At 41.1% G+C, this 13,681-nt stretch overlaps 2 protein-coding genes across 3 annotated transcripts in view; both read left to right on the top strand.

Moving 5' to 3' along the window:
- The window catches only part of vit (vitrin), a 66,245-nt gene that overhangs the window by 19,788 nt on the left and 32,776 nt on the right, over positions 1-13,681 (top strand). The gene's annotated exons all lie outside the window — the stretch shown is intronic.
- On the top strand, positions 977-4,704 carry spast (spastin). 2 transcript variants are annotated; one of them, XM_085800720.1, is made up of 16 exons: positions 977-1,243; positions 1,326-1,409; positions 1,496-1,576; positions 1,676-1,806; positions 1,887-2,020; positions 2,128-2,221; positions 2,317-2,391; positions 2,514-2,585; positions 2,687-2,762; positions 2,864-2,955; positions 3,066-3,145; positions 3,237-3,279; positions 3,412-3,491; positions 3,576-3,646; positions 3,742-3,782; positions 3,888-4,704. In XM_085800720.1, exons 1-16 carry the CDS (start codon positions 1,126-1,128, stop codon positions 4,011-4,013), a joined length of 1,398 nt encoding a protein of 465 aa, XP_085656846.1. In that variant the 5' UTR covers positions 977-1,125; the 3' UTR covers positions 4,014-4,704. The 2 variants fall into 2 exon arrangements, with proteins under 2 accessions (XP_085656846.1, XP_085656845.1); XM_085800719.1 differs by having other exon boundaries at positions 1,493-1,576.

Genomic DNA, 13,681 nt, shown 5'->3' with positions numbered 1-13,681 from the left:
AGGCTAGCAGTTTTTGTTGTTGTTGCTGTTTGTTTTTTGAGAAGATCACAGTTTGGCATTTTAATATTAATGTTTTGTGTTAGGCTATAGCCTGTTGTGTTTCTTCTTTCTGCCTAAATGTCTTTGCTCTAAACCAGAATTTCCTGTTTGTTTCTTACATCTTCTATTGTTTCACATCCCCATTTCCTGCCCTTGCATGCCAGCCAGTCTCATCTCCTTCAGTGTCAGTAACTAGTTTACTATTCTTTAAGGTTTTTTAAACTTGGGTTTGGGCAGACCCACTGGACATATCTTTATGCTAAAGCAGCTGGAAGGCCACAGACAATGGATTAATAGGATCAATATTAGATTAGTATTGTCTGGTGTGTGGATCAGCGAGTGGCCTACAGTAACAGGCTTTGAAACTATGCACAGGTGCATTTAAAATAGCTCCAGTAGCATTATGTGTGGAAATAAATGACATGTCATTGGAAATGAGGACACACTAATTGCATTAGATTAATTGACAAGGAGCTGAAAGAAAAGTGCACGAAATGAGGTGTGGGAAGGAGACTTGGTGGAAACTAAACAGTGCACTAACATGCATCCTTCAGTAGTTGACAAAATATGACAAAAACATACAAAAATAAAGCAAAGGTTGAGTAAAAACTCAGAGCTACACTTTGCTGCAAACAGTTGAAGCACGTGTTCTGGACTCTGACCTTATGAAACAGTAGCCTACTAGTAGAGCATCTTACAGGTTTTTGTTTTTTTTTACGATAGCCTACTTCTAACACGTTTTCAAAACTCTTCACACACATCAAGTATTAAAAAACGGCTCACTCAAACCGAGTCATTTCCCCTTTCTCCCCCTGTACTGCAAATGTCTGATGTTGTAATTCACACTCCCACCGGCAGGTCGCGGTGATGCGCCACCTCAACGTTTATCAACCTCTAATAAATCCCAAAAACAAGAGGACTGTCACCGAGCTCATACGGAATAGCGGAAGTTGGCGTTGGAAATTTGTGTTTGTGTAGTGATGAGAGGCCATTATTATTGGTACATTTGTGACAAAAAGACCGACTAGGTAGATTTTTGCAGTAGAGCAGCATTCAGGCGACTGGGTCTGAAGCGACAGCATCGTAATGTCGGCTAAAATGAGCGCAGGCAAAGCCAAAGATAGCGGTGAAGTTATCAAAAACTACCACAAACAGGCGTTTGAGTACATATCGAAAGCACTAAGGATCGACGAGGATGATACAGGTTTGTGTTTTCGCTGTGTTAGCTGGTGTGTTTCAGTGTGTGACGGCTCGTATTAAACCCCTCGACCCCTCTGTGCTGACAGGTGAGAAGGAGGAGGCGGTGCAGTGGTACAAGAAGGGGATAGCGGAACTGGAGAGGGGGATTGCAGTGGAGCTCACGGCACAAGGTAAACAAGAGAAAACAACAATCCAGATGTGTAACGTGTAGTTTTGACATATATGTTTAGCTCACACCTCTGTGTTTTCTCAGCAGCGGACCGAGAGCGAGCAAAGAGACTTCAGGACAAAATGGTCAACAACCTCACTATGGCAAAAGACAGGCTCGCCCTCTTAGGTAAGTGCTATTTTGGTTGTCTGACATCCTATCGTCTAGACCAAGCGAATATTGATCATGTTACACAAGCTGAGAATCAATACTGTCCTTGTTTCACAGAGGCAACACTTGCATCTAAAAGGAGGCTCAATCCACAACCAAAGCCTGTACCCAAAAGCCACACAGCTGTACCGGGCAACATCAGGCCCTCCACAGCTGGCAGACCCCCGGCTAGACCCGCTGATCCAAAGGTGTGTCCTACTTTTCCACTTGTGTGTCTTCCTCTGATGAACTGTGTAGTCACATGGGGATGTTTTTTGTTTCTGGTCAGGTGACCCCGCGTTCTTCAAGAGCTCAAAACGGGAAACCTGCAGCGGGGAAGCAGCCACCAAAGAGGGACATGAAAAACTTCAAGAATGTGGACAGCAAACTGGCCAACTTGATTATGAATGAAATTATTGACAAGTATGTAGAAGCACTGCTGTTACAAACCCATGTAACTTTTCCCGTCATTGATGTTTGATTGACTAGAAATGTGGTGCCACTAAAGTCATTACCTCTATTCGTTGCAGTGGAGCTTCTGTATCCTTTGGAGAGATTGCAGGACAGGACCTGGCCAAGCAAGCACTACAAGAGATTGTGATCCTACCTGCCTTAAGACCTGAGGTGATCACTGAACATTATATCCCTGCTTATCAGTTATGGTGTTTCAGATTTTCATGTTACAGTGTACTGTTATTCACGTGCCATTTGCCTTTCAGCTCTTTACTGGCCTGAGGGCTCCAGCACGTGGTTTGCTTTTATTTGGCCCGCCTGGAAATGGGAAAACCATGCTGGTAAGTTAACAAACTGACTCAGTCAGAGTCAGATTAACTGTGCTTTATCATTTGCCTGTAGCTCTTGATAGTCTCGCCTCAGTGATAACGATCAAATCACAGACTTTACTTCCTCTCACAAGGCCAAAGCAGTTGCGGCTGAGGCAAATGCAACATTCTTCAGCATCACGGCTGCCAGTTTGACCTCTAAATATGTAAGAAAACATTTTTAGTACCATATTGACACTTCATTCAGCGTTGTACGTGTGTGTGCATGCATGTTTTTTTTAACCTTTCCTGTGATCTCCATCATCAGGTGGGAGAAGGAGAAAAGCTTGTACGAGCACTTTTTGCAGTTGCCAGAGAATTACAGCCCTCTGTCATCTTCATGGGTTTGTATGACTGCATTTATGGAGTACATGTGCCCAAAATGGAAATTATCCACCAGATTTCAGCTCACAAAGAGACCTCTACTTCTTTATTTGACACGCAGATGAAGTGGACAGCTTGCTTTGTGAAAGGAGGGAGGGAGAAAATGACTCCGCTCGTCGACTAAAAACTGAGTTCCTCATTGAGTTTGATGGGGTGAGTGCAGCCTCTGATAATTATTAATGAACCACATTGTAGGCACCTAAATAAAAAGTTACTGTTGCAGCACTGGTGCTGTTCTCACAACGGTACCTCTCTGGTTTTAGGTGCAGTCAGGAAAGGATGATAGGGTGCTCGTAATGGGAGCAACCAACAGGCCTCAGGAGCTCGATGAAGCAGTACTGAGGTATGTTATACAAGCATACATGCATTATAATAACAGAAAACAACACTGTAATACAAGGTTACCACCTTTTTCCTCTTGTGTTTATTTACAGGCGCTTTGCAAAGAGAGTTTATGTTGGATTGCCAGATGAGCAGGTATTTAATATAGAGGATTTACAAGTCTTTTCTGCATTGAGTCTTTCGTTAGCTTTAAAATGTGATCTTTTCTCTTTTTTTTTTATCTATCCCATTTCATCCAGTTATTTCATGTAACTCTTGTTCCTCCAGACAAGATCCACGCTGCTGAAAAATCTTTTGGGAAAGCACGGGAATCCACTGAGCAAAAATGAGCTGTCCACTTTGGCAAAGTGAGTTCCTGTTTGTACCACACAGCCTTTACAAAGTTAATTACATGAGACTTTGCATTAATTTCCGGATATGCAACTCAACAGACTGACTGCAGGATACTCAGGAAGTGATTTGACCTCATTAGCCAAAGATGCTGCACTGGGGCCGATTAGAGGTATGATGTCTTGGTCACATTATCGTATTGATCACATACTCTGTCCTGCATGATGGGCTCGATCTGATTGATTTTAAATGTGAAATCTTTCACAGAGTTGGCACCAGACCAAGTCCGGTATATGGCTGCTAACGAGGTAAGAGAGTACTGTTTAATATAACCGATCGTTCTCCTTTTATTCTCATTTACCATTATATAATTGTGTCATCTGTCATGATTGTGCTCTTGTGTGCATTCACAGATGCGCAACATAAAGATGAAAGACTTTGAGGATTCCCTGAAGCGTATCAAGCCCACTGCTAACCCAGCGACTCTTGACATGTATGCGAAATGGAACAAAGACTATGGCGACACAACAGCCTTTTGAACTTCATCGTTCATCGTCACTTGTATTTCAAAAAAAGAAACAAACAAAAAACTGAAAATAAGAGTGGATTCCTCTCTTTTATATGGAAGGTGATTAGGATCACATGGAAAACAAATCTTCACATGTCCCAATTTGGGATCAATACAATACATCTGTCTAACCCTTTGAAGGTTGGTAAATATAATGTGACATTTTGGAAGCATTATGGGTAAATTTCCTGTTTTCTGGGAAGGCTTTGCTAATGCTTTTCTCTACTGTAATATTTAACTACTAAAACACTCTCTTACTACTTGAAATGATGTCCTGCAAAATTTAAAAGATCTTTTTCTTGCCTCAAGAGGGCAGCAAGTTTCTGTAAATCTGTTATAACCTCATCTCCCACATCCACTCATTACCTGATGTAAAGACTTACTGATGGTCTTGATCACCAAGTGCTCTCTGTACTTGTACACATGAAAGAGTGACAGTAATTGGAGAATATTTGCCACACGGTGCTTTTGTATTATAAAGTTTGCACTTCTTGTTTGTAGATACAGAACTTGTATTTGAAAGTTGGAATGAATCTTATTACCCATCTTTTTTTTTTTTTTTCAGAATGAGTTATAACATTTAGTTTAAGCAGTTCATGGAGCAGAAGTAATGACCTCCCATTATCTCCTCATGCATCGATAAATAAATTCATTGAAATGTGTCCAGCTGCATTTCTTCCTTTAAAGAAAGATGCCTCTTCTTAGAAAATGCATTGCTCCTTCTTTAATCAGTTATATTGTGCAAAACACACACACACATATATATACAAAGAAAAATGATTTAAAAGAAAATAAAAGTCTCTGTAATGTAATGGGGAACACCCAACTGTGTCATGCACAATCCAGAAAACTTTAGTTATACTGCACTGATGGAGTGCAGGGATTTCTGACTCTGTAACATCTTCTATTTGTGTTGACACTTAGTGGCTGTCAAAAAAATATGTCTATATATCAGTAAGAGTTTAAAGGTTGGAGGTATCCCAGAAAGGAAAGATGAAAGGCCTATAACTACATTTTTACTTGATTTTGAGATAAACACATGAAGAAAATACGTTCTAAAACATCTTTCCTAGTTTACATCTGGGACAGACCTGTTGAAGGAACTTGTTTCTGGTAGCCTTGCCCTCTTGTAGGCAGATGGTGCTGCAGTCCAGTTTTTTTGCATTTCATGAGCACCTCCTTCAAAATGATTTCGCCTGCAACCACAGATATGTGGAATGCGATAAATTGCTGTTAATGAAAATAAAGGCCATGTTCTGCTGTGTTGACTGTCAAGTTGAATGACAGATCGAATTAAGCTGGCAGCTTTGAGTAGGCTACACCATGTTAGCTAAGGTTGAGGCAGAGCCTCAGGGACAACGTTAACAGCGTTGATAAGTGAAGTTAGCGCTGTGGTCAAGGTCAGAGACTCAGCTCGGACAGGGGTCACCAGCTGTGAGAGCATGGGTAATTCAAGCTGTGTGAATGCTTGTGGTCAGACATAGATCTTTATTTCCGCTCACTAAAAAAATTCACTGAAATCTTTCCCAAAGGCCCTTCCTATGGTCAGCTGGTGGTGTTGCCTGTGGTTTATGTGGCCCAGCAGCTGCATCGTTCATCTGTTCCTACAGATGTTTGCAGACTCTGCAGATGCAAACATTTTCTGCAACTACATTTTTTCAAGCTTGTCCTCCAACTTTGAAATGATCACAAGTCTCTATCCCTGAGCTGCAACCACACCTTGGACTTACTCTCTTTCCCTCAGGGGAGAGATGTTGGCTGGAGTGTGTTTTTTAACTTGTCATGACTGAAGAGTTTCTTTCACGACGCCAGACAGGAATGGAGAGTGCTAGGGGGTTAGAGTTTAGTCATCACCTTTTTTTCCCTATTTACCCTTCACCAAGAGCATCCTGCACAGTCAACAAATGGTCTGTATGACAGGCCATTTATTTTGTTATGTTATTTTCCCACCTTTCAACTTGCATGACTGAGTGTAAAATGTGTGCCTATTGGTTTTAAAGTGGACTAATCACCTCATTTCAAAATTCTCACAAGCAATTTCTTTTAATACAACCTGTAATTGCCCTATATGCATTAAATTTTACAGCTGACAGAAGACAGAGTATTATTGAGGTGGTTTAGACCTTGAAAGTTGATTGACAGCTTCCCTTTTTGGTTGCGTGTCAGAGTCCTGCACCTCCACAGTGGCTCATTGATGCTCTGACCACTACATCCACTCATGGGAAAACAGAATAGGTGATCATTTGATACCTCCAGTGAAATAGCCCACCCTGTAGAGAGTAGAATAATAGTCAACACAGTCAGGACCTCTCACTGACTGAGCAAACAGTCTGTGAGTGTTTCTTCAAGTGGCCCATTATGAAAACAGTATGTGGATGAGAGGGTTTTGTTATAGTACTGAGTGCACGTGTCTGTCTTTAAGGCTGCTAGACCTGCAGGGATTACTCTCTTTGTGGAGGTATTAATTATACACAGGGCATCATTTATCAGTTGTTGTGCTGTGCAGTATCACATTAGATGGTAAAAAAAAAAAAGACACTTCACTGGCTGTGTTTAATAACATGTTGGAGTTTGGCTCTGAGCTTAAGTATTTTTGAGAAAAGCCTGATTGTAAATTGTTGAGCTGGTGGAAAGGGATTTCCTTCAAAATTTGGGATTTGGCCCTTTTATCACCTTTGGTTTAAAAGTGTTATTCAGGGCTTACACAGTGGAAAGCCTTCAGGGCTGAGTTGTGTCCACTTTCCAGCACTGGCTGCTACTGTTCCACTGGTCTGCACACCCAATACATAAGTTCATTTACCATGGGAGTGTTATCTTTCTCTCTCGTGGGAGGCAAGAAGCCAAGTCTAATCATGTATCCAATGGCAACATCTGTCTTTTATGGGCAAATTTATTTTTCTTGCTCACCGTTTATTTATGGTGTGTGTATCGGTGGGTGTGTTGGAGTGGAAAAAATGGGGTGTCGGTGTTTAGATATGTACATACATACATAAGTGAACATGGACTTGTTGCTGCTTCAGCCTCAGCTCAGAGTGGTGAGGAAATCTAGAATATCATGAGAAGTTTACACACTTAAGAGTTTTAAAGGAATAGTTCAGTGTTTTGAAAAACATGCTCTTTTTCTTAATTGCTAATAGCCTCACATCAATGACTGCACTGTAAATATTAAGCAACAGTAAGCTAGCTTGGCTGTGTTCAAAGGTAACAAAGTGGCTTATCAGCTCTCCTAAAGCTCAGTAATTAACAATTCATATCTTATTTGTTTAATCCATATGAAAACCAAAGCATGGAAATTACACTTCATGATTTAATGAGGGTTGGCAGACATATTTTTGGTCAAGACCTGTTGCCAACCACCACATTACTCACTGTAAAATAACAACATGTTGTTTTTACATTACATTTTATGGTTTGTCTTTATGTAAGATGATATCATATTTCTGAGGAAGCAGCTGCAGCAGTTGTTATTTGTTATTTTTAAGATTGTAGCTCTACAAATACAGTTTATCAGTGAATTGGTGTTTTTTTTACCAGCTGCTCTGTACTAATGCTACATCATTTTCAGATCTAAATGATGGTCAGATATGACATGTATAAGCTGTCAGAATTGTATAAACAAAAGTATGCCAACCACTCTCGGCTCAAGATGAAATCTTATAAACCTAAAATGAGAGTAGAGGGCATGCTTCAGTCTCGTTAGCAGCCCCAAGGAGATGTTTGTTTTTGCTGCCTATTTGTATTCGTGGAGAGAGTTTACAGTAACCACCTGACTGTTAAATTTTCACTCTAGCACAGAGATAGGTCTGCGGTAAAGACGATAATAGCTGGTGTCACAACCTCACTATCTAATTTGGGAGGCCAACACCTTTTTCACAAGGTGTAGGAAGGAAACAGCTTGTGGAAAAACAACAGTTGTAGCATGTTTATAGCTGATTGATCAACAGACGGAGAGGATCTTTTGAGCCCACGGGGGATTTTGGATTAAGTGTTTTTTTGTTTGTTTTTTGTGTTCTTTGGCAGATTTAACTTATATCTGCATGCCTTGAAATGATCCAAGTTAAGCTTGTGTATTTTCCCTTCCATCACAGCCTGCAGCCACAAAGCTGTAAAAGACAGAGGTGGACAGAGGGGATTGAACACTCTGTCGTGCCCGCACATGACCTGCAAGCGCCATTAATCTCAGTTACCTCCGTCAGGTTATAGGAGCCAGGCCCTTTTCTTTGACTTCATAAACTGTGCAGATGTATTAGTCTTGACATCAGTCACTGCAGCTTGTCAACATGTCTCTAAAAAGGTCTCACATCTGTATGGTGCACGAGACAAAGCATTAGGCTACATAGCATTATGGAAAAGGTAAGTAACGTAACGTGTCTATTTAATGGAGGAGAACAGTGATGGGTACATTTTCTCCCCAAATAATGCTTAGGATTCATATTGAATTTGGACTGAGGTGGACGTGTCTGGACGTGGACTAAATGTGAGGATGGGTGGGGAGATGATTCTGGGGGAACGGTGCACTCTCAGGGTGAGCTGCAGGTTGCCCCGCGGTGCATTCCTTCAACTCGTGTGCAGCCAAAACACTTGATGAAAAGTGAAAGTGCAGTGAGGACTGAGCATTTTCACAAGAATAATGCTCTGTCTGTCATTCTGCTTCCCCACTCCCCTTGTCCTCCCCTTTTTATCTCTTTGTTGCCCTTCCCTTGGGTCATTCATGTGAAGACAGGAGTAGTGGTTACGCTTCACCTCTGACCCCGGTCAGGTTCACTGTGCAGACAACCAGCCTGTTCCCGTATCTCGCTACTGGGTTTGTGTCAACACTGTCCTTAGAGTTCAGGATTAAACTTAATACCTTAATAACTAAAAACAGGTGATCTGATGGTCATATTATATATTTATCTCAAGGTGGTGGCAGTCAAATATTATCTTATAACTCTTTGTACCTAAATGTGTTTATCTGACAGTGATGATGACCTTCAGCTGCCCTTTTAGTGAACTCACACAGGACAGTTCCTAAATTATCACCTCTTAATAGCCATGTCCATTTAAGGCACTAAAAGACCAGACTGTGAGAACATGCTCGTAATATTTGTGCTAAAATGCCAACGTTTAGCGGGTAATGCTCACCAGGTTCACTATCTCAGTCAGCTTGTTTATTTACTAATGATCACTAAACACAGAGTAGCTAATGTAAAATTGTCATTGGGGATTTGTGCTTGAATAAAAATATTAGACAAATTCCGATGTTGGACTAATGTTAGCACTAGATGAAAAGTCAAAAGATTGTAAAATTCATCAGAACTGATCCTGTAGGAACTCTGAATACCAATATTTCACTAAAAACTAGAAATACCAGAAAAAATCAAAGGCCTCTCAAAATTCAGTTTCAACCTCATGTGAATCAATATTCAATAGTCATTGAGTCAATATCCATTAATAAGGACCACATTAGTGGACCAAGCAAAGCTACAAAGCTACAAAAAACCTGATCACATCAAAGTGACTGATTTGGCACAGAAGGACAATGAATAAATAAATCAGCTCTTCTTGGTAAAATCGTCTTGCTGATGTCCTTCTAAGTCTATAATCCCAGGATCCCAAAACACACACAGCTGCTTTTATCAAAATACTCTTTTGTGTGCAGTGGGATAGGTATGTGTACAAAGATGAAAGCAATTAAATGTAGGGATTTTGAATATAATTTGTTGTGGCAGGTATTGAGAGCGTTAAGCACACATTTAAAACACACATTCCTGTCTTGGTATTAGCAATCGACCTGAAAGGACTGAAGCAGTTTGCAGAGTCGTAGGTTTGCAGATCTGAACATGTTGGCATGCACTCATTAAGCCTCCTTTAGCAAATAAGTTGAATAAAACATAGTGGACTTAGGGAACTTAATCATACATGTGTATTGTTTAATACAACTTGAAATTAACATCAACAAAACCTTAAAAACAAAAATCTGAGTGTTACTTCTGACAGAAGTCAATGTTAATGCAATCACTGGTGGATGCCCTTGTTTATCTTGTTGAGAAGCTTTTGATCACACATTAGAGTCCATTTTTATGAAATATTCAAATCTATCAAAGACATCCTTGTAATGAGCCTACTGGGAGCTTTAGTGTCATCAGGATGTTTCACAACAGTGTCTTGGCCACACGCCCAGGAACAGGCCTGGAGCTCCTTTTATCTCTCTGTGACCTACAGCATCTCACAGGGTCTCACAGCACTACTCACCACATAACACACACATATCACACAACTTGTGGTATTTTATAAATCCTTGCTTGGTATTTCATTTTGTGGTATAGCTTGAAGTTATTAAAAAGATTCTTCTGGAGTCAACATCTGTGACTTTTATAACAAACAGTTTCATAAACATGTTTATCATTCTGGCAATACTTGTTTGATGAATTTGTAATGGCTTAAGTTGTACCGTGGTGTATTTTGGGTCCTGAAACTGCACTTGTTGGTTGGGAGCAACTGGTTAGGGAGCCGACCTTGACCTGAAAAACAGAGGTCTCCTCATCCACAGCACAGGATCATGAGTCCACTGGGGGGGATGGGAGTGTCGCCCTAAGGATTGTTTTGGAAATCCATCACATCAACTTTTATGGTGACTTCTTGAAACACTGAACTTTGCTGCAGAGCATGTATTAGTAAGAAAACGACATAAGGACCATAAGGATGGGTACGCAGCCACGGGAAAAGCTGTGTCAGTTATTTTTGAAAAGCTATATGGAGCAGGAAGAAAACCTGAGCCAGTAAATGACTGCAGTGATTATTAGATGCTTTAGATGGTGAATTTTGAGATATCATAGGGTAGCTCTACACCAAGAGTTATAAACTTTAATGTGCACCATTGCAGCATCCTGTGCAAATCACTGTATAATTACAGCACAGTGTCATTAATTAACCTCTGCAATGCACACAGCAGCACTACTGATAACTGATATGATATTACACAGCCATGCCATTAAAATTAAATGGTGAAAGAGTGAACACTTGTGTCATAGGTGGGGATTTTACTTATGAAGATAGTCAGAATTTTGAAAACAATGTGACAGGGGTCGAGTGAACAGAATTTTATCACCTGGGCCTGCAGAAGGCTTCACGAAGAGTGTTTGATCTCATTATTAAGCATTTAACAAATATCATCAGCAGCTGGTAGATAAGCTAAAAGAAAGTTAATATTTTCTAAGAGTCTAAAAACATGACTTTAAATGGATGATAATGTTACCCGTGGCCTGATTTCAGTGCTTGGTGTCAATGGCACCCAAGCCCAAGCTGTTAGCATGCTGCTAGCACTCTTTTGTGTGTGCAAGGCTGGGAGAAATGAGGAGAATAAGCTGCTAACGGTGACGTAATATCAAGAGGAGTTATTTATGGGACATGTCATTGGGCTCCTCAAAGGATGAGTAAATTTATTGTATCATACCTCAGTCTCCTCTCCTTTCATCACGCAGATTTATGACAGCTCGTGTTTTTTAAATGATGTTATTTTCCTGATTAATGGGACAGGCCAAATTTAACTGAGTTTTAGACCAGACAGTAATGAGAGTTGGTTAGACAGTTTAAATTGAGATGGGGTGGAGGGGTGGGGGGCAGCTGTTTGATCTATTGGCTCAGCTAGCCTACTCTGTGAAACACACAGACAGACACACAAACTGATAACATACAGCACAGCATAATGTGGATGGTATTTTAAGTGGAAGCCCAGCTCTTCCCAGGTGTTCTGCAGCTGGACATTGAATGGTTGAGTGAGTCACTATACGAACTGTCTGGTATGTTGTCCAGGTGGTCAGGGAAGCCCCTCTTCTTAAGTGAGACCAGGCCTCAGAAGGTTGAACTCCCACACATGAACTGCATTGGAGAAAACAGGCTTTAAAAACTTCTTCACCTACATCCACCATGTTCTCTGTGGAGCTCTGTGCATCTTATGTATATGCAAATGACCTGTATTATTAGACATACTGTATCAGCATGAGAAAACACATATTGTAGGAGGGATGAAAAAGAGTTCATACCATCCAAGAAATGCACCTTGTCCGCTTACAAAGTTTGCCTGCATGTTTTCATGTCTATAACATAACAGTAGTGCAACCTTGAATCTACTTGTTCTACTGGTCTGTATCTCTCCTCCATCTGTCTCTGTCACTACAATGGCCCACTTTCTCCACAGGGATCAGTAAGCTTTGTGAAATCAATAAAGAGGAATACAGAATACAGAGAGACAAAATATATTGGGTTTTCCATGATGGCGCCATGGCCTGCATGTCCAGATTTTCATTAGTGCATTCATTAGTACAAGTTAAGTAAGATGAGATGAGAAGATACCACTCTGATGCCTGCAAGCAAAGAGAAAGTTCTCTTAGCTTAGCATAAAGTCCGGAAACAGTGGGAAACAGCTGGCTTGAGTTGCTTCCAGGATTAAATAAAATCTCTAATCTCATCTCTCCACAACAGTCCTGAGTGTGTCCAGAATTTTCCCAAGCGCACCCATCCAATAATTATGAACAGCTTGTCCAGTCTCCTTGTGTTGGACATGCTGCTGCCCCAATAGACAGTAGCATAAAAAGTGATAGCTGTTTGCAGTTTTGATGCTAAGCTATGTGCTAACCCACTTCTGGCTATAGTTTCCTTACCAAAAAGATGTAATTGCAATGTCAATCTTCTAAACTCTCATAAAGAACATTTATTAATTTATCCCTCACTTGTGTTCGTGAGTAGCAATGTCTGTTAGTCAGTGATTTGCAGCCATCTTCAGGGATATGCGAACGCATGCAAATTAATGGGCTTTCCACTTGCATGAGTGGGATAGTTGGTCTGGTGCAATCACATTTGTATAGTGTTTACATCCTTGAAATATTTAGAGCTGCATCTAAAATTCAGTAATTGATAACTAAGGGTTTTAAAGGGGCCTCAAGGGGCCACATTCAGCCAGCAGGCAGCAGGTCAGTTTGAAAGGTGTCTTCTTCCCTCTTAATGAGGCCCAAACAGTCATGTGTCATGGGTCATCAGAAGAAGCAAGAATGTTACGGATAACAAGTTTTTGCTGAAGGAGAGGATAATGGTGATGCTCACTAACCTCTGTCACACTCGGGTCACATCACCGACCCTGACGGGGTGTCAGGACAGCACATAACATCTTTGCTGTTAACGGGGACACGCTTTTTTAAAGAGATTTGAAACGCTTGTTTGATGTGACTTTGATCCTGACTGACAGTTTCAAGCTTGTTTACTCCTTTCCGCCATCGACAGAGACACCCCCATGTGTTACAACACATCGAGTTGGGGCACAGGTGGACTTCCCTTGAGATGTCCAAAGAGATCTGCAGTTTGATAAGTTGTCAGTTTGTCAGGCTCCTGCAGCTGCAGCTCTTCAGAGAGCAAGGTCACTAATCTCTTTAGTCCCCAGAAGGCCCGGTGAGTGTATCCAGGGGCCAGTGTCAGAGCACAGACCACTCACTCAAACCAGGAAGACTGGAGAAAAGAGCTACCGATACTCTCCCCACTGTGCCAAACAGACTGCCAGCTACTCCAGTCCAGGTAAGCTCCACTGGAAGCAAAAGCCACAGACTCTCAGACATCAGACAGTTGGCCAGGGAGAAAGGGCGTCAGTTTAAAGATCTTTGGAAATCC

The sequence above is a fragment of the Trachurus japonicus genome, chromosome 15 (genome assembly GCF_045865225.1).
Source record: "Trachurus japonicus isolate A0001 chromosome 15, Traja_1.0".
NCBI classification, from domain to species: domain Eukaryota; kingdom Metazoa; phylum Chordata; class Actinopteri; order Carangiformes; family Carangidae; genus Trachurus; species Trachurus japonicus.
The sequence above is the reverse complement of the archived record's forward strand: the minus strand, read 5'-3'. Positions and strand labels throughout refer to the sequence as shown.

Bases quoted from the DNA above. Each gene is read 5' to 3' on its own strand.
- spast (XM_085800719.1), top strand. From the start codon at position 1,126: ATGTCGGCTAAAATGAGCGCAGGCAAAGCCAAAGATAGCGGTGAAGTT. The intron at 1,807-1,886 runs GTGTGTCCTACT...GTTTCTGGTCAG, and splicing joins CTAGACCCGCTGATCCAAAG to GTGACCCCGCGTTCTTCAAG. The intron at 2,763-2,863 runs GTTTGTATGACT...TTTGACACGCAG, and splicing joins GCCCTCTGTCATCTTCATGG to ATGAAGTGGACAGCTTGCTT.